Source organism: Triplophysa dalaica, chromosome 9 (assembly GCF_015846415.1).
Source record: "Triplophysa dalaica isolate WHDGS20190420 chromosome 9, ASM1584641v1, whole genome shotgun sequence".
Classification (NCBI taxonomy): Eukaryota; Metazoa; Chordata; class Actinopteri; order Cypriniformes; family Nemacheilidae; genus Triplophysa; species Triplophysa dalaica.
Window position 1 is genome coordinate 7,461,322 of NC_079550.1, and position 25,043 is coordinate 7,486,364.

The 25,043-nt window shown below is 37.0% G+C and overlaps 1 protein-coding gene across 1 annotated transcript in view; it reads right to left on the reverse strand.

Annotated features, from left to right (window-relative positions):
- The window catches only part of gbe1b (glucan (1,4-alpha-), branching enzyme 1b), a 113,370-nt gene that overhangs the window by 12,488 nt on the left and 75,839 nt on the right, over positions 1 to 25,043 (reverse strand). Inside the window, exons 13-14 of the mRNA XM_056756354.1 lie at positions 17,773 to 17,957; positions 9,679 to 9,809 (exon numbers count right to left, since the gene is read on the reverse strand). Coding sequence (XP_056612332.1) covers positions 9,679 to 9,809; positions 17,773 to 17,957 — 316 coding nt within the window. The remainder of the gene's footprint in view (positions 1 to 9,678; positions 9,810 to 17,772; positions 17,958 to 25,043) is intronic.

A 25,043-nucleotide genomic window follows, 5' to 3' on the forward strand; every position in this document is an offset into this window, starting at 1 on the left:
AACTCAGATGGAAAGGAAATCCGGACCATGAGACGAGAAGAGATTTTGCTTCAGGAGTTCACCTCATACCACCGGGGACAAAGTATCGTTTAACAGATCAAACAAACCAAAGCATCCACCCATCCATCACAATGCTTAAAGCTAATGGTCTCATCATTGATCCTACCTGGACAAACAGGAGGCACAATTAATTCAGAGTCATTAAATCCTCATGGCGTTCACACTGAAGCGTTGTGGATGTGAACTAGTTGTCTAGTCTCCACAGAAGTTCTCTCTGAATGCAGAGCGGCGAGTCAACTCTACTGATTGTTTCGAGCTCCGCCGAGACAATGACACACATTTGTCCCATATAAACACGGCCCCGCCCAAACCCATGAGCCTCCCCATCAACAATTCCAGGCCGAATTATTTCTCCATTTTGAAATATTAATAATGTATTCCATCAAAATATGTTTCAAACAACACAGAACGTGCACACACAGGATTACACTGTCTGTGCTACACTGACTAAATTAAATATTTAAAAAAGTAATTGCCTAGACTCGTGACCGGAATAAGATATTTCTTGGACAGGGAAAGAGAGGTTCATTAAAGAATAATGAAGACATTTCGAAAGAATCTAGAAAACTATTTCTTGCTCTTGTGTTATAGGCCAAGTAATATACATGTATGCTTTAAAAACTCTGGCAATTATGAAGAATAAAAAGTTCTCTGGTAATAGCGCTCAGGACCGTCTTCCTAAGGCTATAGACAGCAGGTTTTAATGTTCAGTTTCTTGCACAGACCGTTTCATAATTCGTTTCACAGTTCCACCGTACATTTTCAAGAGCCACGTGTGTTAGTTTTGTAATGCTTTTTTGACTGGGGCATCTGTAGATAAATCTGTGGTCTTCCATTTTATAATTGATCCACGACCAGTTTGAACTAAAAACATTCCTACTGAAGAAAAATTCACTTACATCTTGGATGGTAAATGAACAGCAAATTTTCCTTTTTTAAAATTGCATTCCTTTAATCATATTTGTTAGAAAGAACATGTATATGAGTCTTAAAACATGAAAGAGCACATGCATTGACAACATGTATTTCCAACAAATGAAACTGAATATTTAGGGGGGAGTGATGTGGGATTTAAGCAACAGGTGGGTTGACAAAAGACTCCAAGTGACTGGAAGTCATTCATTTTCAATGAGAGGGTTGCCAGATCTGTGTGACCAAAACCAGCCCCATGGCCAATATACCTTAATACATATTTTACAGTCACTGTAATGCATTACACACAATTTCTTCTTAAAAATCATGGTATAGTTGCCACCGTAACCTAAGTCCGTTTCCATAAATAGTCTTCTTCCCTTAAAAACAAACTGAAACAAAAACACATGGGCAATGCCGTGAAAAGGTCAATCTTATCATAAAAAAATAATTAACACAGTTTTTTACTAAAGTGATAGCACAGGTACCCATGTGAGGTCTCAAAGTTTTTAAAGCGTTTTTATTTTTATGGAATGATTTTTCATAGTCCGGTAAGTGGCTATTCAGGATTGACACAATTGTCATAATCTTCCTTACATAAATATACATAAATATGAAAACAGTAACTATTTTTTGTTCAATAAAGAGACATCCTTCTCCATTTGTTGGGTAGTATTGCTTCCGGTTTGTGCATTTTAATTTACATAAATTCTACAAGTATGTTGACTCTCAAAAACGGTCTCCTTTTCTGTCACATTTTTAACTTCCTGGACTTGGCAACCCTACTTATAATACTAAGGTGACGCGTTCGAAAATGATGATGCTACAAAATTCAGCGGAGTTCAGTTTTATGCATACAGCCACATAAAACAAAACTGAAGAAGGTTTGCTTGACTAATTATGAAAATATATGAAACTATAAAGTGGTTTTAGTTATCTGCAGCATAAGGATACGTCTTTTAATCATTTTTCTTACGTAACTATTAAACATATAGTTTCTCCCTCTATGTGTAAGTAAACAACTGTATTCCTGTGGCATAAGAAAGGAGAAGAATGAAGATGCTGTAGTGTTTATTCCGGCCGCTCAGCGGTTTAAACAGTTGTGAGATGTAACAAACATGCAGACAGGCATCTAATTGGCCGCTTGAATAATCACCTCATATCCCCGTTGGCTAGCGCTGCATCTTCATGTTATCCTCAAACATTCTGTTACTCTGCCCCTCGAGCTGGAGCACACTTGGCTTTTATTGCCAGCTTGCCAGCTTTGATAGCGATGATTAAAAAGAAACGTTGCTTCGTATTGTTACTGGCGAGGATGGCGATGAATGAGTCAACCCCAACCACCCACAAACCGACCCTGACTCCTATTTGCATTGGACTCTCTCACTGATGGAACAAACGTCTTTTGTTATGTATATTTTGGGGGTGTTAATAGGAAGTGATGCTATTTTTTAGCCAGATGGAAATAAGGGGTGCTGTGTGTATAAGTTGTTTACTGTCCGTATACAAATAAAAAGTATAGCTAGCACTTAAACTTTCCTAAAGTGCTTTTATGTAAAGCTCAGTGCCAAACAAGCCCATTTTGTAAAATTTGCATTCAAAACGGCAAGATTATAATGCCACCGCACAGCCCCAATTTAGCTGAAAATGCTTAAAATAAAGCCTTGTTTGATGTGCTGCACACATAGATTACACCACTCTATGACATTTATGCTGAATACATTTATTTTGACATCAAGTGAACTAAAACAAAGGTACAGGAGCCTCAAAAAGAATTTTATATCACACTTAAGGGATACTCCACCTAAAAATGAAAATTCTGTCATGAATTACTCTCCCACAAGTTACTAACATTTTTCCAAATATCTTTTTTTTGTGTCTTCAGTCTTCATTCATACTGTTAGTTGCGTTGCTGCTCATTTACACAAAAGTAAAAAATTAAGTCATCTGCAAATCTCTCATGCCGCCCGAAATGAAATAAACTCTCGCTGAAAATGAATGGCATGCCTTTAACTCCACTGGTAGAATGTTACGGTACCAACAAGATCATAAGTTTGATTTCCAGAGAATTGATTCACATCTGGATAAAATGGCCACCAAATGCATGAAATGTAAATGGTTCATGGAGTGAACTACAGTAGAGGCCTACTAATGTGTTATAAGTATGCCAAAACTTAAGCTTTCCAGCATTTGTATTAAATTCAAAAATTGATAACTTTACTATCAACTCTTTCCCTGCCAGCCTTTTTTTAATATTGGCAGTCAGCGCCAGCATTTGTGAACATTTTCACTAAAATGTGATGGCTCACAGTACATTTTCTGTTATGAATATATGGACAAATAATATATCAAATGAAAGAACAGAGTCTCTGCTTTCAAACAAAAGAATCCGTATTCTTCTATCTTTATTTTTTATTGTTTTTATCACCTATTAAATGAGGGTAGGTCTTTTTTCAAAAATGCACCATTTTTTTAACCCCTGAGATAACTAGTGTTTTTGTTTAAGACTCCAGATTACGCCCAGATTAGATAAAAAAATGATTATTAAAAACAGATCAAATATTAACCCCCCAAAAAGATCAAATATATGGGACCTTTTCAAAACGGCACCTGACAAACACTGATAGCCGTAATAACTCATCTTTGGCAGGGAACCGTTGGATTTTAAATGACGAGATAACTTGGCATTGGCGTGGAAAGAGTTAATGCCTGCATTTGAAGTTATGCCTCAAGAGAAAGTGTACGAGAACCGATATGTAAGCAGCCATCGCAGCACAGTACGATATCGGTTCCACCCCCTGTGGATTCACATAGACGCCATGCCTGAGAATCATAAAAAATACTTCAACCGGGAGAGAATTAACATGAAAGAAACGTAAAAATCTTTTATAGCGAAGAAGCATCCGTACATTAATCAATTCTACCCCCATTAGACATGTGTTAAAGTCACAGGGGACCGAAACGTGTGACAGACAGCAAAGAATGCAGCGTGTGTGTACGTGCAGAAAACATGATAAAAGTTTTACTGTGTGTGTGGATAAGTGCAGAAGTGAACACACAAGACTTAATTCAACGTTCCCTGGCAAGCATGCCAAAGTAACAGAAGCGGCCCTCCAACTCAAATTGGCAGTTCGAGGCTTTTAGCAATTATGTTTTTTTTTTGTTCGAGCATACAGATGCATGTCTTGGAGGCCAGACAGAGCTGACGCTAAAGCACTATAATCAATGGAGCCTTGTTGGACAAATGGGAGGGTCTGAGATCAAAGTCAATTTGTTCACAGGAGGAGAAATAAGGGACAAGAGGGTGGCAGGACTAAAGAAAAAGACATGTGTGATTGTGAAGAGGGTCGTGACAGTGTGGGTCTCTCGTGTTTGTAATAGCAGTAATGGCAGCTCATCTTAGGGGCAAACAGGTCTTGAGGCCAAGCGGCTGCGGTGATATTACGAGGATAATAGGAAGGATCTGAAAGCACTGTTTCGAAATGAAGCCTCTTGTAATATGAAGCAACTCAACAGCATATTGCATTCTTTGTACCAAAAAGTAGCGCCTGCTTTTTTAAACAAATGATCAGTAAAAGAAAATGCGTAACCTTCTGAAAATGTTAATCACCAAACTCAGGAGGTCAAGCTAAAATATGCTTGATTTTCTACACTTTTATTTCTGAGGTCTGCAATTTTTCAACCGTGTTCTATACATTCGAGTTTTTTCAAGTTGTATTTTTAAGGGCTTTAATCGGACAGGATAGAAGAGACCAGACAGGAAAGTGTTGGGATAGGTAAGGAAATTGATCCACAGAAGACCTTCGAGAAGAGAATCGAACACAGGTTGCCGTGAATACACTGGAGCTATATGTCGGAGCAATATAACTATCGTCGAATAAATACAATTTTAATAAAAGTTTTTTTAATTGTCTAATTCAGGGATCTCCAACCCAACTCCTGGTGAGATATTGTCCAGCAAACTGCAGCTCCATACCCGCTTCAACATGCCTGTCAGTAATTATCACGCAACCCTGAACACTTGATAAGATGGTCCAGGTGTGTTTGATTTGGGTTGTTGCTGAAATCTTCAGGACCGTAGCTCACCAGGGGCAGGGTTGGACACCCCTGGTCTAAATGAAATTAAACAATATTACACAGCCGTCTTTTACTGACCAGCAGTCTGATATTTCTATCCAACCAGAAAAAGTAACATTACACCAAACTTCCAGGAAACGTTATTGACGCTATTGAAATGCTAAGAAATGATGCTAAGAAAATATTTTAAGCAGCTGTAACTTTTCTGATTAAAAGTATAAAAACAAATCTGTCATTTTATGTTTCAAACAGAGATGGCGATAGAGAGGCAAAGGTTAGGGATTGAAGCTTTAATCTCAAACTAAATATTTGTGCCCAAGTTTTTACTTACTGAGCCCTGCACATCACATAAAAAGTATTATATATACTGTAGTTTTCCACATTTGAATATATGAGCACTCTTTGCTGTATTTTAATCCTTGTTTTAGGTAAATCTTACCAATGTTTTACAAATAACTTCTCGTTTTAGGTAAACCATGCTTTATTTATAACCATGCGAAATTTAATCACAACTTAATAATAAAATACGTAGGAATTTATTAACTTAAAGCATTTAGGGCTGGACTGTGAGGGTGAACTTGGTCACAGCTAAATTTATAAATCAATAAACAAACAAATGCATCCTAAAAAAAGCAATGGACAAAACATAAAACATGGCCCAGATTGATCAACCATGGGAACGTTTCCCTATTTGTTGTCACAATAAAATTATTTTTTACGCCATGGATGCATGGCTCACTAAATTTGTGGAAAGTAGCTGTGAATATGCTGGATAATATTTGGTTAACTGGATGATACAACAAAACAAACCCCTTTATTACCCTCTCAAAATGTATTGACCAACTAAACAGACAAACAAATCAAAATATTATATTACAAAAAGCTAAACTGGTGATACTGTGACAAATACACTTATAGCCAAATTATAGCAATTTCATTGTTATCAATAACAAATATGATTAAAATGAATACAATTTTACACTTTTTATATGATTTATTAACACATTTTTTTTTATAAAGTCATCTGTCGGTTTTGAAGCACGATGGTGTTTTGCCTGAGGAAAGCTTGTTACAGATTCAAGGAGGACTGCTGATATGGTTGAATTATTTAGAATGGCGTTCAAGTAAATGCCCCTGACAGATAATAGCAGAATGATGACCTGACACAATCGCAGACACCTGTTGGCACGCGGCGTATCAAAGACGCATCAGGCCTGACAGGAATGCTTTCATGATACCCAGCCGGGATTTACAATCCTCCAACCATCTGAACACATAGAGGCACATGAAGAACTCGCCCATTGAGAGACGAAGAGAACTGCGAAGATTGGGAGGAAAATGCATATAAGGTTTGAGCTCCTGTCAGGAGCTGATGTCGACAGAATTTTAATGGCTGATGTTTGTGGTGGAGTGCTTAACTCAGGGGAAACGTTGTCTTGTTTTTTGGAATGGAGAGAAAAGAACAAAACTGCTGCTCATCCTGCTGAAAGGACATAGGAGATATTTCTCTCTCTCTCTCTCTCTCTCTCTCTCTCTCTCAGTAGAATCCAGATTTATGACCACTTTATGAGCTTTCATGTTCAGCTCGTACCTGTAATAAAGTTTCTCTTGTGAGACTTCACTTGTTTACCAAAATGTGGGTTTTGCAACTCCCGTCTGACGCTGTGTGTGCCCAGGCAAAAGGAAATTTCAGGGACTTTTACGGTACAATTAATTATTTAAAAATAAGTAGCGCATAAAAAATTAACACAATTAATTGTGCTCACTGATACTAATATAGCACACTTTTACAAAGTGTTTTGTTAGACCCACAGAGAGCACACAGAATGGGTCAGTGTATAAAAATGCATTACACATAACTGTTACTCACTAACAAACACACATAAGAATTGTTAGAATATGGGCATTTTCCAACCGGCATTTATGCACCCTTGAAAGGCCCTTCGCGAAGGGGACGCCATTTGTAGGGGCGTTCCAAACGAAAGTGGACACCTAATTTGCGAAGGCAAAGGGCCCTTTCAGAAGTCTGTAAGCGAAGAGAACATGACATGGTCATTTCAAGGAAGTGAGCTTCATTTGTGATCACGTGATCTTGAATTACGAGTTCTCGCATTTTCTACATTTTGAAGCAAATATTGAGCGGGATTTAGATTTTTGTTACCTACAAATGTAAGTTCAATCATTTAGTTTGTGTTTGTTTTAAACTATTTTTGTCAGCGATAAATATGATTTGAGATTGTTAAAATATAGTATAGATAAGATAATTTAGTTTATAGGAAAGTTTTATACATTTAAAAATAGCTACTTTTTTATAAGTTTCCTTTATCACATATTCCCTTAATTAATAATAAAATACAAGATGAAAAAGACATAATTACACAATATTTAAGTACTCAAATTGTTGTTTATTTTCAACAACGAGCGCTGGATTCAGAGTGCATGTGCGGAGTTGTCAAGGTAACACTTGGCCAGTCATTCCCGTTGTGAAGGGAGTTCCAAACGCATACTTGAGAGAAATTAATGCCCTACACCCTTGAAAGAGTTGACTTCAAGGACTCAGCCCTTCGAAGGGAGTAGGGCATAGGGTTGCTCACTTCCGCTTGGAAAATGCCATAGGTTTTAAACATCTCTAAATTTGCTTTCAATTGTACTGGATGTTTTAAAATTTTATAATTACTATTCAATAGGTTGAGGTGTCATAACTATTTTACGATGTGGCTAATCGAATTTATACGATGTGAATTCTACAAATATGTACGATTATTAGAAAATGCAATACGGAAGCCCCTCCCCTAACCCCACCCCACACCTTATGTAACTGGCGCACTTCGAATTGTTATAAATTGCTGTGAGATTGTGTTACATGAACGGGACAATGAATCGCAATAAAATGCCCATGTTCTGTGGTAGTTGGTAAGGCTCTCAAAATATCAGAGTTTCCCTACATGATCATTGTGGGGGTAAGCATACGTAATGGTATTATCGTCATATCTACTAAAATGTTTTAAAAATAATTAAATGTTGCTAACAGACACGGACGCGGAAAGTACCCGTGGCTTTACTAGTAGGTAGGTTGTAACAACCTTTGTACCTAGAAATCTTGACAAATGGCCCCGGGAGTCTTCCTCAAAAATGATTGACAAATTAAATTGCAAACTGGATTGTTGCGGACTGCAGCTTGTTGATAAGCGTATGTTCAATGGTTTGGAAATAAAACAAACATATTGACTTCTAAATCCACTTTGTGTAACGTCAAGGCTTTCGTCTGACAGTATTGTTTATTTTTGAATGATCACAGTCAGTGGGCTTTACTCAGTAAATATTGATACATGCAATTAACTGTGATAATTGGATGAATTATTCTACATATCATGTCATTAATTCTATTCATTTCTGAAATGCATTGTATTACATGTAAATATATAATTTGTGTTGTATTTTGAATACCCAAAAAAATCTAATTGCTTCCAAAAGGTCTCAGGTCAATGTGAATCCAATGTGAGTCCTTATTGCTATAAATCCTGACCTATGTGGGCAAGTCTGTATATGCAATGAGCTTTCATCTATGTGGCGCTGCATCTATAATGACCAATATATGTACATTTCAGTCCTTCAGACACAGTTCCCAACCATTAATCTAGAGATACCAGATGTTTTGGCTTTGCTTGACGGTGCAATCTACCAGAGCACAGAGATGTACGAATGTATATATATACACTCAGATATGTACTGTATATGAGATTGCGTATTTGGAGATGGCAGGGGTTTAATGAAAAAGCACTCTGGACGTGTTGGGTCGCACTTGTTTACCTCTTCTGACAGAATGGCACACTCATCTGTCTCTACCTCTAATTGGACGCTGTGCTTCAACTCCCGTTGGCTGCGGACGGGTAGCGTGCTGACACACAAACCGGCACACACACAGAGTGATGCTAGGCAAATTCGCTAGCGTGTTTACCTCTCGGGCTCATAATGACAGCTGTTTCTGCCGATTCTCAGCTGTTTACATTTCAAAAGCTTGTTTCTCACTTGCCTGATAAAAAACTTCCCGTCGCATCAAACCAGGACGGAAAGTAACAAAAGAACAAACTAAATTTGACTTAAAACACAATTGAAAAAGTCCCCAGTGTTTTGCTTTTGGGACAAATAAATACCATCAAAATGTTGTCTGTTTTGTACCATACACCTCATATTTTGATGCTTTAAGTGAATTTGAGAGGACATTAAAAGCATTTATACATTAAGGAGTACATACTTTTAGTATGAGTAGGGAAAGTGGGATGCAGCATTACTCAACTCCTGTTGCCATAATATTAAAGAACCAAGTGTGCAGCCCTCACCTTATGTTACTGGCACAAAAAGTAAATCATACTAAAATGTATAAAAAAGATTGTACGAATTCATACGAATTAGCCACTTCGAAGAATTGTTATAAATCGCTGTGAGATTGTGTTAATAAATCGCAATACAATGCCCATGTTCTATGGTAGTTGGTAGTGCTCTCAAAATATCAGATTTTCCCTACATGATCATTGTGGGGGTAAACATTCGTAATGGCATTATCATGATATCTACTAAAATGTTTTAAAAATAATTCAATGTTGCTAACATTCAAATTCATAAGGATACTTTCCTGCTGAGCCCACACCCACTTTGTAGCTGGTGTAGCTTTGGGTGGGGTGGAAGTTGAAGATGAAGACGACATTTGCTCTCTCGAAGACTATCACCTTGTCTCCCTCGTGTTTGACACTGACGTAGGCCTGCGGCAGAAAGAGACGGAGAAAACAAAGACCGATTAAAGATGCTTTAGATTTTTAAACGCATGTTATACCGTATATTTCAAGTGTGTCTGATCTGTAGGACATCATGACGGTTCATTTATGATGGAGTCATTGGTAAACGTTACTAAAATATGTTTCCCTGCTTTATTCTACAACGTACCATAGATAACTTGGTTATAACTGAAACAATGTTAATGTTACAATGTTTTATCTCATAGAGGGAACTTTTCTTTTTAAAAACCAATAAAAACTTCAGGGTAAAGGGTAGATTTAAACAATTTCAATGAATGTCATGTTGGGACAGCGTTTCACATGTGACGTCACATTTAAAGGGATAAACCACTCACAAATGCAAGTTCTGTAATCATTTCATCATCCGCAAGTTGTTCCAAACCTGTATTCATTTCTTTGTTCCCATGAACACAAAGGAAGATGTTAGGAAGATTGTTAGCAGCTGACATTTCTGGGACATCATAGACTAACGTAGTAGTATTTTTTTATCATGTCGAACACAAAATAAGACATTTTGAAGAATGTAGGAATGCAAACCATTCTTAGGCATCGGTGACTACCGTTTTAATTTTCCTACTATGGTAGTTAAAAATGTTCCACAAATGTCAGTTGCTTACATTCTTCAGATTTTTCCCTTTTGGATATTTAATATTTAAATATTATAATAATACTATAATAATATTATACTATAGTTTAAATATTTAAACTATTTTTTAAGAATGTTTCTATGAAGTAAAAGTGACAATTAGCCACAATAATAAACCATTAATATAATAATAATGTCAATAATATAATTATCCCAAATAACCAGCCACCGTTGAAGGTTTACCTACACATGGCTCTTTATGCATTTTGTATTTCTTTGTAAAGTATTGTGTTGTCTTCTTGAGCATCTTTGAATGTTTGTATCTTTTGTAATAGCAGAAAGTCTAATCTCAAAATTGTCTTTGTTGGAAAGCATTCAAACACGTAGAAGACCAATGAACCACTTCTAGAGAACAATGAACAGTTTAATGACTCAGATGAAACAATAAACACATAAATAAATAAAAAAATAAAAACAAATAAAAACAAAGCTCAACTGTCATTATTCTACTTCATTTTCTTAAATGATGAACATTTTTATGTACCAAACTATACATCCACACATCCACTTTTTTGTAAGAGTATTTGAATTTGCCTGGGAATCAAACCCATGATCTCTGCACAGCTAAATTTAATGCTCAACCAGTTAAGCTACAGAAACACCTTTACAGGATTTATGTGACTCAGAACATGGCGTGGTTGCCAGACATCTTGTTTGAGTATTTCCAAAACTGCCGACCTGCTGGGATCTTCACTCACACAATGATCTTAAAGAATAGTCTGAGACGGAATAAATATCCAGCGAGTGGCGATTCTCATGGTGAAAGTGCCTTGTTTATGACAGAGGTCAGAGGAGAACGACCAGACGGGTATGAATGCAACTCACTGTAAGCTAATTTGACCCAGCGAGCATATTTAATGCTTAGTCGAATTTCAAAGAAGAAGAACCTTTTCAAAGCATCTATTCATTTGAGAATGTTATTCCCCTCCAAACACAGACCCTTCAAATACTCAACACCTGACGTCTGATGTTTTTATCAGACAGAAATCCAGACAAGAATCTTAGGGACCGGAGGAGTTCCCTGTCAGCCGCAGACGCCTGTGAATGATTTAACTGGCAGAAATACAGGTCTGTAACGTACCATTATGAGACATTATCAATGTCACCCTGACCCATTATTTTTAGTGGCCCCGACTCTGAGCCAATTCGGTAAGTGAATATGAGGGAGAGATAAGAAAGGCTCACATCGGACAGACGGCAGATCCAGATGACAGCTGTTCAGAAGTGAGCCAGTATATTTCGGTTTTACACGGGAGTTAAATCGTATCCGTGCTTAATTTATGCTTCATTTCATGCATTGCTGAGAGTACTGATGTTCTGATAGAAAATAGGAATCCACAGATGTGGAATTTCATATCAGCTTTCATGACACGTTTTCAAGACAAAATGTAATCTCACATCACGTAATATTAATACAAAAGCGAATGTTTTAATGCACTTGAGTTTATAATATCAACATCTCGATTCTGAAGTGGATTGTATCATACTGAATTAAAGAGTACCTAGCATATGGTTTTTTTAGGCCCTACTTTGGTTTATGGAGTGTCCGACAACAAGTTTATGTACATACAATGTGTTTAAACACTATAATGTCGTAATAATAGGCAGTTATTCGTACCTTACTACTTGACTGACTCTCAAATGACTCGTTCCGCGATTCATCCGTCTAGGCCCCGCTAACCTTGTGTCATGTGATTGGTCAGATGGTGTAGTCTGTTGTTATTGGTCAAACGTGTTCATCATTTGTTGCAAATGATGAACGCAGAGTCGACTCCCATTTTTACAAGCAAATAACTTTGTTATTTATTCACCTTTGGACTTACAACTTGGCAGACAGCTTACTTTCAAACACGGCAACATAACAGACTGCATGAAATGTCATTTTCATGATCTAATCTTGCCTAGTCTTTAAAGGTTCAGTATATGAAATTAAGCATTCTAGTGGTGAGGTTGTGAATTGCAGCCAACAGCTCACTCCACCCCTCCCCTCCCTTTTTAAGCACTACGGTGGCTGACACAGAACTAATATGTTACCATGTTTTTCCTTCTTTGCCAAAGGAGATTACATATTTACGCAACGCGCTCTGTAGAGAGCTGTCCATTAAGGGCTACTGTAGAAACAACATAGTGAATTCCACGTAAAGGGATCCGCGGTGTATATAGATAGAAACAACTCATTCTAAGATAACTAAAACATATCGCTTCATTATGTAAGGTCTTTATACACCTCTGAAGACATGCACTCAAAAAAATGAACTGTCGTTGCTTGTTAGTTTTACTTAACCCATCCTTGTTCACAGTATGTAAAAAACGCAAGTAACTGAATTAACGTAAGTTAACTATGTTATTTATAAAAATAATTGATATTTCAGCTTTACTTAATAACTTTTTGACTGGTCAACTTAAAATTGTTGAGCAGAACGCAAAACCCAATAATATTGGACATATTGTGGAGTTTACTTAATATAAACAAGTTAATTCAACATGATTGGTTGAGGGAGATTTTCAGTTCCCTCTCCCAGCATGCTTTGCGTAAGATTGCATTTAGGCAGTACATTTCGAAATTTAGAGTTATTTAAGTGTTTTTCAGTTACACACTAGACCTTTAAATATCAATAACAAAACATACTGAATTTTATAAATATGTTTGTGAATGCATTGTAGTGCCAGTTCTGGCTCACTTGGTGACCTCAGTGAGAAGAGACCAAATAAAAAAGATGTGTTAGTCTAGGGGTAGAATTTTGTTTTGGTTACAAGGTGACCTGAACATCCTAAAGCGAAAAAGATAACATGGGATTCAAACCAAACAACACCTTTTGTGTTCCACATGGAAAGGTGTCTAGATTTAGCAGTGTAAACCCGAGGTCTGAGGATTATGGGTAACTTTTTTGGGTAACATTAAAATAGTATCCTATAAAGACATGAGAAGGTGAAGCAATTGTTCTCACTGTCATGATAGACTGGCGCCACACTGGCGAGAGGGAGATAATGTTTATTATAGAGTACTGGAACTATATCCCTCAGTCCATACACATACCACTTTAATGTTTTAATAGAGTTTACTGTCACGTCTGGTTTTATTGTATAGCTAAATGTATGCCCAGAAATAAGACGGAGGCATCTGAGTGTGCCAGAAAGCTTGTAGCCAGTAGGTCCGGTCAGTACCTATAAAAATACTAATAATAACAAGTTATAGTAATCCAGTTAGAATCATCTTGGTTGGTGCAGTTTAATATTACACGTAAATGAAATATAAATATGACCATTAGCATTTATTTACAAAAATCTACAAAATCAAATTGCATGTTGTTCTCATTTGAACTTCGTGTCTTGCCAAAAGGAAACAGGCGTATTTATTTATGTTTCAAACCTGTATGACCTTGCTTCTGTGGTCCACAAATGTTTTTTTTCTCCATTTAGTGGAAGTGAATGGAAACTGGAAGTTTCAAGCTCCACAGTGACACAAATGCACTTTGAAAGCATCATAAAAATGGTCAAAATGCTTCCGGCATTAAATTGAAGTCATCTAAAGCCATACATGAATGCATTGTGTGCAAGTGGTCAATATATCATTTTTATTTACCGCTGAACCTGACAAAAGATAAATATTTTAAACACTATAAAGACATGTATGGTAACCATAATAAAAAATCAAGTGTAAATGTTGCCATTAGTTACTTTAATCTTTAAAATTTTGTTAAAGGTTATGAACACACAGAAGAAAGTTTCTTACTCTGTAAAAATATAAATATATCAGTGAGAATAATTTCATGGCATCAGATTATTATCCTTCAACTGATGTGTTTTTAAATGGCCAGTATGACACCTGAGAGCAGGATGGTAAAGAGAAAGTCTGAGCCTCAGACATCATGCCTACGGACAACGTCTGATGCATACGGCAATGGGAAAAAATTCAGTAGACTCAAAGGCGAGACTCCGATTGGTTGAATTCTACAGGATTTCCGGGAGATGTGTGTGTCGCGCTGTTAAGCGGTCCGCCTGGAACAACGCAAAGCTGTAAGATCGACAAAGTTAGCTGCCATGTTTACATCGGTTCCAAAAATAATTCTTCACGTTTGACTAAACTTGGCATTCTCAAAGTAGGCGAGGTTCACATCATGAACTCATAAACATTGCTGTTGTTAACTTTTGACATGTTCGTGAATGTACACCGGTCTGTTATTGTGAGGATATTTCCATGCCCCTAAATATGTCACGGCACAAACCGAAAAGTAATTGGCTGCTTTACCTCTCTGTCTACTGTCTTTTGCCTCACAGTTTACTGTAAAATATTAAACCGTACATTTTGCACTGACTGGTTGCACCTACATTTTTCAATTGGCTGGCACAAATGCAAATTACACTACACAAATCTTTAATAGAGCAAACTGAAAACTGTAGATTTTTTACATTTTGAGTTGAGGCCCCATGCAGTGTTAGTTGGTCGGGATTGTTTTTATGATTTCCATGTAGTGGTACCATAAGCCATTTACAAAACAAGAAGACTTCATACCTCCATGAACTCCTGTGCCAGCCAAGCAACTGTCATTGAGATGAAACGCAAACAGCTCTTAATAGGCCGGGCCAATATTTTTCCAAGTTCTGCGATTATTACTATATGAAGCTTATTTTAAAGCAGAAAACCGGATATCGACAAACTACTTCAGAAAGTTCCCGAAAACAAGAGCATTTGAGTTGCACAATGTCTAGACGTCTTGTATACAACCTGCTATGTGCAGCTCTGGACATTCTGTAAATAATATATGAGCACAAGCCCTCACAGGGAAAGAGAGAATGGAAAATAAAGAAAAAGAGAAATCAACACAAGGAGCTGGAGAGAGCAGAGATGATTTACTAAACACCAGCACTGTTTACATCACGGTGGGAGATCTGTATGATTTTTGCACCGAGTAAACAGATTTTGTTAGAATTGGAGCTCCAGTCTTTTGAAGCCTGCTGAGATGAAACTTCAGATGGGCAACCGATTAACTTTATAAATGAACGGATGGTGAACGATATATCATTTTGGTGACGATATACAATAAAGCAATACATAGAATTCAGAAAACAATAGGAAACCGGTTTTTCTGACCAATGGAACACCAGAAAGTGTTTGGAAAACCTGTTTGAAATGCATCTTTTAAATTGAAATGCCCTAAAAATCTGAAGATGTTTTCTCAGCTATGTCACAACGCATTTGTGCCTGTACATATTCCTCAGTTGTATGTCCCTAAGTTCTGCCTACCGGCCTGCCCCCCGTCTCCATTCACAGACTGTAGAAAGAGCAGCTCCGCTCTAGGGAGACCATCTGACGGCACCCGCCAAGTAACAAGTGTAGAGAATCTTAAGAGCAGGGAATTAAAAATCCAGTTCACGAACGCTCCACTCTCTAGATACTCTGTAATCGCTCTGTCAGAGTTGTGGAGAGAAAGAGAGAGAGCGAGGGCTGGAAGTCTGAGTGGGTGCCAAGGTTTCTGTCGATTGTCTACCCTGGGAGAAGACAATGATGATACACAGCAATTACATACAACCAGACACTCAAGTCATGCTCACAGCTCAGCTAATCTTGTTCTAAAAACGTCTCATTAGAAAATACAACTAGTTTCTTCTTACAAATAAAATGTTTTCTTTTGCCTTAATATTATGACTTTATTTTATTTTTTTATTTCTTCCATTGTTAAATCCTATTTTTTATGGCTCACTAAAATTGTCAGATTGGTCAGTGTTTGGGGCAAGTACCAGGCATCACATTTCTTAAACATAAACAAAATCTTCATTAAGAACGTCTAAGACAATTGAACTGAATATTTTAGATTTTTTTCTACATTTTCAATTTATAAATGATGTTAGATTTTTTTTCCTTTTTTTTGTAAATATACTTGATAGAAATAATCTAGTATAATAACGGCCTATTTTTTTATTATAGAGACATTTATATGGATTTTGATTAAATCCTAATAAATAAATATATTAGAAATTGCTGTAATAATACAAATGAAATAATATACATCATTAAAATCATAAAAAGTGGAAATGAATTTATGTCACATAAAAAATTGCATTCACACTTCAGTATAGGGGTCAACAATCGCTATTAACAAACCATTAACTACGACTTTTCTTCCAATAAACTCTTAATTTGTTGCTTATTGATAGTTATTACGGTAGTTGTTAGGTTTAGATATTGGGTAGGATAAAGGATATAGAATATGGTCATGCAGAATATGTGCTTTATAAGTACTAATAGACAGCCAATATGTCAATAATAGGTATGCTAATAACAACTAGTTAAAAGTGAGAATTACCCCCTATACTGAAGTGTTACCAAAATTGCTTTACTCCCGTTTTTAGATGAATACCTCATTCTCAGTTTTGGGATTTTATGACTTTCATTTCACTCCACGCTCTCCTCCAGTCATAATGAAATAACATTTCCCAGACCTGATGTCTATGAACAAGAGCTTTGAAAACCTTCTTGCTTGTTCTTTCACACATAATTACAGCGCTCACGTGTGAAACAATGTGGAAAGGTCACAGTAAACCCCAGAAGAGATGAGGCGCGTGTAAGATGTGCTGTGATCACAGGGGGAAGCATTCCTGAATCATTTTGCCTAACATCTAATCCCCGCCAATTCAGCTCCACAGCTTCAATTGCATCATCACCTTGCTGCTGATCACACCGGTGCGCTAACCAGCCGTGACCGCCAGAGAACATTTTGTCGCTTGTGTGATAAAATCTCAATGGTCTCATGTTGTGCTCTATACTGTATCGAACATCAAACATGCTCTCATTGCCTTTTATTTCACCAAGATTTCACATTTAGCGTGATCTTATTTTCAAATCATTTTTTGATGTCTCAGATGCTGTCAACCAACTACCTCTCAATATTTGTTATTTTCATGGCCCCGCATACGTAAATCAATCCCTTCAAAACTCCATTGCGACGCAAGGGCTGAATTGACGCATACAAGCCTGATATGTGTTTTTTAGGTAATGATTCATATACAAATCCTCCATATGGTGAGTTGGAAATGTGTTTAAAAAGCAACCCGGTAATGACATCGCAGGGCTGGTTAGGGACTGATAGCCGTTTTACTGAAATGGCAGATGTTCTGGTGATGGTTCAGCTTTTATGTGGCATATAAAGGGAGTTAGATATAATGAGAGAGAGAGACAGAAATAGAGAGCATGGAAAACGACAAAGTCAAACAGTCAGACAGTGATAATATATGCACAGAAGCAGACTAACGGAAGAAGTGAAGCAAAATGTGTTTTTCTCTCACCGGGGGTGCGGCCAGCCAGCCGTATTTGTCCTCGGTGTGGTTCATGTCGCGATCAAAATTGTAGAGCTGCTTGTAACGCAGGTGGTCCGTGTCCACCAGGTTGAACTGCCGGCGAGCGTAATGGTAACTCTCGTTGTTGCCGACTCGTGGGAAATCCAGCCATTCTGGATGGCCGAACTCATTACCTACATATCAACACAAAAGAGAAAATATTTATGATTTCTTTCCTACATGTTTAACTGACATAAGCATTAACAAGACCGATAATCTAGCAATATCAAGGGACTAGAGCAAAAATCTGAATTCTCTCATCATTAACGTGGTACCCATTGACTTCTATTGTACAATACAAAACACAGCTTGAAATGACATGAGGGTCAGATAATGACAGAATTTTCTTTTTTGGGTGAATTGCCCCTTTAAATCTGCAGCACAGCAGTGAATATACATAAGAAGATGCATACATACACTCACCAACATCTTCAGATGTATATTCATGAATCATAAAAGCACCCTTTAATAGATGGCAGAAATACAGAATTATGCAAGAGGGATATTGCACAAAAATGTCATGAAAGCACTCCAATGAAATAATCAAATCCTCCAATGAAATGTTTTTTTCAGCCGTGCACTGTTAAGATGACTGATATGACAAGCACAATTATCAGACACTTATCTCTTGCTCCAAATAAACAAACAGCGCCCGTATTCTTAGATGTCAGCTTTCAATATCTAATTGATAATTTAGCTTTTTCGAAAGGCCAACATTCAAAAGCCACTATTTGCACATTTTGAGTTATTATTTGACAGCTGACTGTGAGAAATAAATAGACCCTGTAAACTGGCGTTACCCCGAATCTACCTTACCCCCCACCGACTGCCCCACAGCCAACATTCACTTCAAAGCAGCTGACTAAACACGCTTCCATTACCAAAGGCAGCAGAGGGGAAGCGTGCATCTTCAAGATCTGTTCCCAGAGCGTTTTTTTTTACAAACGAATGAATGCTAAATGAATTCGCTGACCTACATTCTTAATTCCTAAATGAACAGAGAAAATACTGAAAACACGGAAGTATAATGAAACAGAAAGACAGATTTGAATAATGCATTATGAAACGCAAAATGACCCTGCCTGATGGTTAGGTGTGAGGTAAAAGAACGGATTTGTGACATTACCTTGTAAAAATATGCAAAAAAGTTTGAGGAGGTTAGCTGAAGATTTTTGTATGAACATTATATGCTTATATTACCCTGTGTCTACACCGGACAGGAGCGGTGTCCTGAGAAATCGAGTCTCCCCTCGAAATTGGTCAGAGTGATTCTTTTGGCTGAAAGAACGTCTAATGGGGCCTGATTGTAAAATTACATTACGGTTCATGTCGCTAAAACTTAATAAAACGTATAAAATTAACATTAACGTCTTCTTCATTAGGTGATTCATATGCTAGTATATAGATGAGGCTGTATGTAGTGAAATCCCATGAGTATAATTCGTACTGTTTTATTTAGCTTACGTATGAACTAGCATAGCGTAAAGCTACAGGGATAGCTAGTGCTTGCATTTAACGTTACCGAACATTCACGATAAAGCACAATAATCTTCAATGTTTTATCCAAGGGAAATTTTCTATATCATTATAATTGTTGGAATATTATAATGTCTGTGTAACAAGCTAACATAGCTTTGGATTGTTCATAAAACAAGATGTTGCAATAACTTTTTAATCAAGCATCTCATAGCTAAATGTGGTCAAAATATACAATTAAAACATGTTCTAATGCATTCTAATTTCTTTGTGGTGTCGCATCTGGTGTAGACACGGCGTTATATTATACATTTATATAGATTATAAATTATGTTTTATTAAGCAACACAGATCCCTGTCATGCCCTGAATCATACTCAAGTCCGTCTATGAAACTTCACCAGGCACAAACATATGAGGACTCGACACAAAATCATGATTTTAGTCCTAATATTTTGGTGGTTCAATGTAAGAATAGTTAAATAAACACAAAAATGTTTATATTTGACCCAACAAGGGTTAAAACAACACAACATTTTGGGTTGAAACAACCAGGTCTGGGTTCATCCCTTTTCGACCCAACGCATCGTTGAAAATACTGTAATGCTGGGTTGTTTAAGTAAAAAATCCAAGATGTCGAGAATAAAGTCGAAATGTTACGAGAATAAAGTCGAAATGTTACGAGAATAAAGTCAAAATGTTTCGAGAATAAAGTCGAAATGTTACGAGAATAAAGTCGAAATGTTACGAGAATAAAGTCGAAATGTTACGAGAATAAAGTCAAAATGTTTCGAGAATAAAGTCGAAATGTTACGAGAATAAAGTCGAAATGTTACGAGAATAAAGTCGAAATGTTACGAGTATAAAGTCGAAATGTTACGACATATTGTCATTTTTAAAACCTCTTTAGTTCACATTTGTAAATTTTTATAAATCCTTAACGATTGAGGCTTTTATAAACTTGATGCAACCAGATTTTTTTTACATTAGGTAATCAAGCATTGTTTTAATATTTCAATGTTTGCTTCAGTTTATCATATGAATCCATTTGCCACAACGCGTTGGGACCCCGGCTGAAGTACTTGATTCTAGCAATTCTGTGATTTTCTCTAAACATTACGAGTTTAATCTCGTATTACTACGAGTTTAATCTCGTATTACTACGAGTTTAATCTCGTAACATTACGACTTTATTCTCGTAACATTTCGACTTTATTCTCGTAACATTTCGACTTTATTCTCGTAACATTTCGACTTTATTCTCGTAACATTTCGACTTTATTCTCGTAACATTTCGACTTTATTCTCGTAACATTTCGACTTTATTCTCGTAACATTTCGACTTTATTCTCGAAATCTTTTTTTTTTACGTGGTACTAAAGAGAATAAAGACTGAAATGTTCTAATGAGAATAAAGTCCCCATGAAATAAAGATTTGTAATATCTTAACCAACAGCAAAACGTACCCTTTCAAATGTGTCAGATTTATTTCAATAACAAAATGAAAAACTCTCCATTGTAGTTCTGTTCACATACCAGACTTAGAGGTCCCCATTCCCTGCGATCCCATTTTTCAACCTTTAGTTAGTGTGTAATGTTGCTATTATAGCATAAATAATACCTGCAAAATGATAAAGCTCAAAGTTCAGTGCCAAGCGAGATATTGTCTTTAACAGAATTCGCTTTTTAAGGACTACAGAGAATGGCCGGACTACAGCCCTCTACTTCCTGGATACATGATGTCACTATTCCGAGTGCTTTTAATAACCTCTGCCCAAAGGAATACGCCAAAAAAGGGGCTTGGTCTTCCTTAGAGAAGTTGAAGAGCCGCTGGAGTAGTGTTTGGTTATCAGAGATTGTAAACATTTGACTGAGCTGCACGCTAAACCACTTTCATCACAGTCCTACAGCTAGCTGGTCATAAGAATTCAGCGACACACATTCTAAGATAACAAACGGTCAAATAACAGCTTCCATGACTTTAACATTGGCTGTTAAAGCTGTTCTGTGTAATACACTAATATTGTGTGTGTGTGCGCATACCTCTGTCTAAAACACAGTTATTGCCATGACAGGGGCACCGACCAATCTCAACAGCCAGAGAAGCTTGCTGATATTGTATGGATGGGACATCTTCACACACAATCTAAGCGGGGAACCAATCACGACAGACTTGGTCAGTTTTACCAATCAGAGCGATTCGGAAGGAGGGACCTTATATAGAACGGAAGAAATCCAGTCGTTTTGTTAGAAGAGGGACAGCGTAAACAATGGACTTGAAATATGTGAAATATTAAGCTTTTTTTTAAATAAACATGAACATCCATTGTTAAACACCCCAAAAACATAATCAAAGCATCAAAAACAGAGAAAAAGAATGGCTCCTTTAAATCAAAGACATCTGGTCATGATTGCTGTATCCACATGATTTTTGCAATAAATTCCAAAACCGTCCTGTATTCGGCCAGTGTGCATTAGCTTTCATGGGTCATGGGTTACTTTTTCAGGCAATGCATCATGACAAATGTATCTAGAAGTCACTTTGAATAACAACTGCCGAATGCCGGGACAAAAGGGCCTTTTCTGTTACTGCTGACCCATTTTTGTAACAAAACACCCTGAGAAAAACAGCCCATTCACAGCATCTCAACAGAAGCTCAAAGCTTTCTAATACTACGAGGGCACGATGAGGTCACCGGGTCTGAAGCAGATGGCAGTGGAGATCTCAGCCAAGGCTGGGGAGGAGAACAAGGGAATATATCTGCAGGCCGAGCTTGAAAAAAGAGGGATGTGACAGTCTTGTCAAGCAGAGTGATGAGAGAATGAATCCGTCATCGTCCCGCACGACCACATCGTAAAACAACAGTCGGGTAATTGAATTCAGAGGAGGCGAGCAGGAGAACAGAACCAAAACAATGGCAATGAGGGGCGATGTTTCACTGAAAGAATGTGAAAGAAGAAAGACGGGAACAAAAACCGACATTTGGATGAGGTGAAACGCAAACGGAATGACACGCTTTCTGATGAAGTAGATGTGAGATGTCAAATTTGAAGGTTGTGTCAAAATTTTAAACGACATCCTTTTGCAAGTCTTATACTTAGTGGTCATAAGCGTTTAAAAGAGTTAGGAATTAAGGTCTAAGAAATGAAAAAGAAAAATTCTTAGATAAAAAGTTTAACAAAAGCATTTAAGAGTCCACTAATACTAGGAAAGAAAAGACCTGCATGTGTAAAGCTTGAAACATGATAGACACAAAGGTAGAAAATGAAACCCTATTGGTTCATTAAAAGCTGGTCCTTCAAAGAGTCTGATGCCTTGAAGCCATAAACCTGTCCGAGCTGAAGTGTTGTATTATAGCACGGGGCCTCATGCTGGCGGCTGGCACTTTCCCAATTCACACACACATAAAAGAAACTCAAAGGCAAGGAGAAGAGTGTGTAATATAGTTAGAACTGAAGCAGAAGGGGAAGTCAAAGCTTAATGCTTGCTTTGTGATTAAAAGTCAAAAAGAGCTGAGAAATGGAACCGTGATACAAAGCAATATAGCAGCGCAATAAGCGCTTTGTTCACACAATAGAAATGGACTGGAAAATGTATATATATACTGTAAGTACAGCAGCTAGAGCTGCACGATTCTGGGTAAATTGAGAATCACGATTCTTTTGTTTCAAATAGAGATTGCGATTCTTTTACGATTCTGAATGATGACTAAAAGTAATACAGCATTTACTAGAGGTTCTGAAAAAAGATATCATGGTTAACCTACAGTAACTATAGTGAGTATTACCGTATTAATGCATTGAAGTAACTTGTATATGAGATATTTCCACAGTAAAACTATTTGTTTATAAAACTACTACCTTTAGAAAGGTTTATCAATTTGCTTGACATCAACAACAGTCTGCTTGAAGGGGTTTTAAAGAAAGACACAACTGATAAACATAACAATACAGTATTATCACCTGTAAACCGTGTTGCCTACTTGTTAGCGTGCCCGTGTCCCATACTGAAGTCTGCATCAACGCTGGATGTTGTTTTGCAAAAGCACTAGCAGTATTTAGCCGTTCATAGATATAAGTTTAAAATTGGTCAACCATTATAATCCATATATTTTTTAAAGTTGAATCGTTTATCATTTATTGGTAATATTAGGTATAATTATATATAACTATACAGCAATTCCCTAGCCTCCCCTTACTATTGTACTATACTTCACTTTAATGTCCTAAACTCCCTTTACTACTGTACTGGACTGTACTGTACTTAACTATACCATACGGAGGTTTCCCATCCTTCCCTTACTACTGTAATATACTGTGCTGTACTATACTGTACCCAACTATATTATCCAGTAATTGCCAAACCCCCCCGTAATACAGTGCTATGCCGCACTATACTTTCTAACTATACTGTACAGTAGTTTCCCAACCTCTCTTTACTACAGTACTATACTGTACTGTGCTGTACTACACTGTAATATATTGTATGGCACTGTACTATGCTACACATAGCATTTCCCAACACCGTTTTACTACAATACTGTAGAATAGTGTAGTATACTTTACAATAATATGCAGTAATTTCCTAACCTCCCCTTACTACTGTGCTATATTGTACTGTACTATGCTATTTAGTAATTTGTCTACATCCCTATACTACAGTACTGTACTGTACTACACTATACAGTAATTTCCAAACCTCCTCTAAATACAGTACTGTACTGTACTGTACTGTTCTATACTGTAATAGACTGTATGGCACTGTTCTATGCTATGAAGTAACTTCTCAACACCCCCTTGCTACAGTTCTATACTGTTCTGCATAGTACTACACTATGCAGTAATTTCCCAACAATTTCTTACTACAGTTCTACACTGTTGTAGTTGTAGAGCTGTACTATATTATACAATAATTTTCCAACCTGTCTTGCTCTAAAGGATAGCTTACCATACCATTTCATAACTTCCTCTTACTTCTAGACTATTTTCAGTGATTCCCTAACCTTCACATACACCTATAATATGCTTTACTTCACAGTACTATACTATACATTTCAATAATTTGCTAACATCTCCTAGTATACAACATTGCACTATACTACACTTACCTATGATGCACTTATGGTATATCATACCGTAGCATAGTTTCCTATCCTTTGCTAACAACAATACTCCTCTATAGTATGCTATACTATATACTGTATAGTAAAGTACTACACTACACTACAGGCAACATTGACACCAAAATGATATGATATACCAAGTGGTGGTCCAAGTTGGACCACCACTTGCTTTAGAACAGCTTTAAAAGCTTCTTGCAATAGATTCATAGACGTTTTGAATAGTCTCCAGTGGAATGCTGTACCACTCGTCTATTCCAGTTGTTCAGAGCAGGGAGCTTGCCACTCACTCTTTTTATTTGTATTTCTCCTTATGCTAGCCTTTGTCTCAGATCTCCCTTAAAAACTGCATGCCCCTCCCTTCCCCTAGTTTTGGGAATGGGCCAGAGTATATCATGAATTAAAATGTCACAAACAACAACAAATAAAATGCCTTTATAGCCTAAGGTCACACTCGTTTTCATAAAGCTATTATTTCTAAGATTAGTACTTACAAAAAGTAATAAAACAGCTGACAAGTATGAATAAAGAGTCGTAACTTAAGAACATATTTAGTGAACTTGACAACTTATTATCAAGTACAGACAACAACGTCTATTTATAATAAAAACCGACGGCAGTCTTT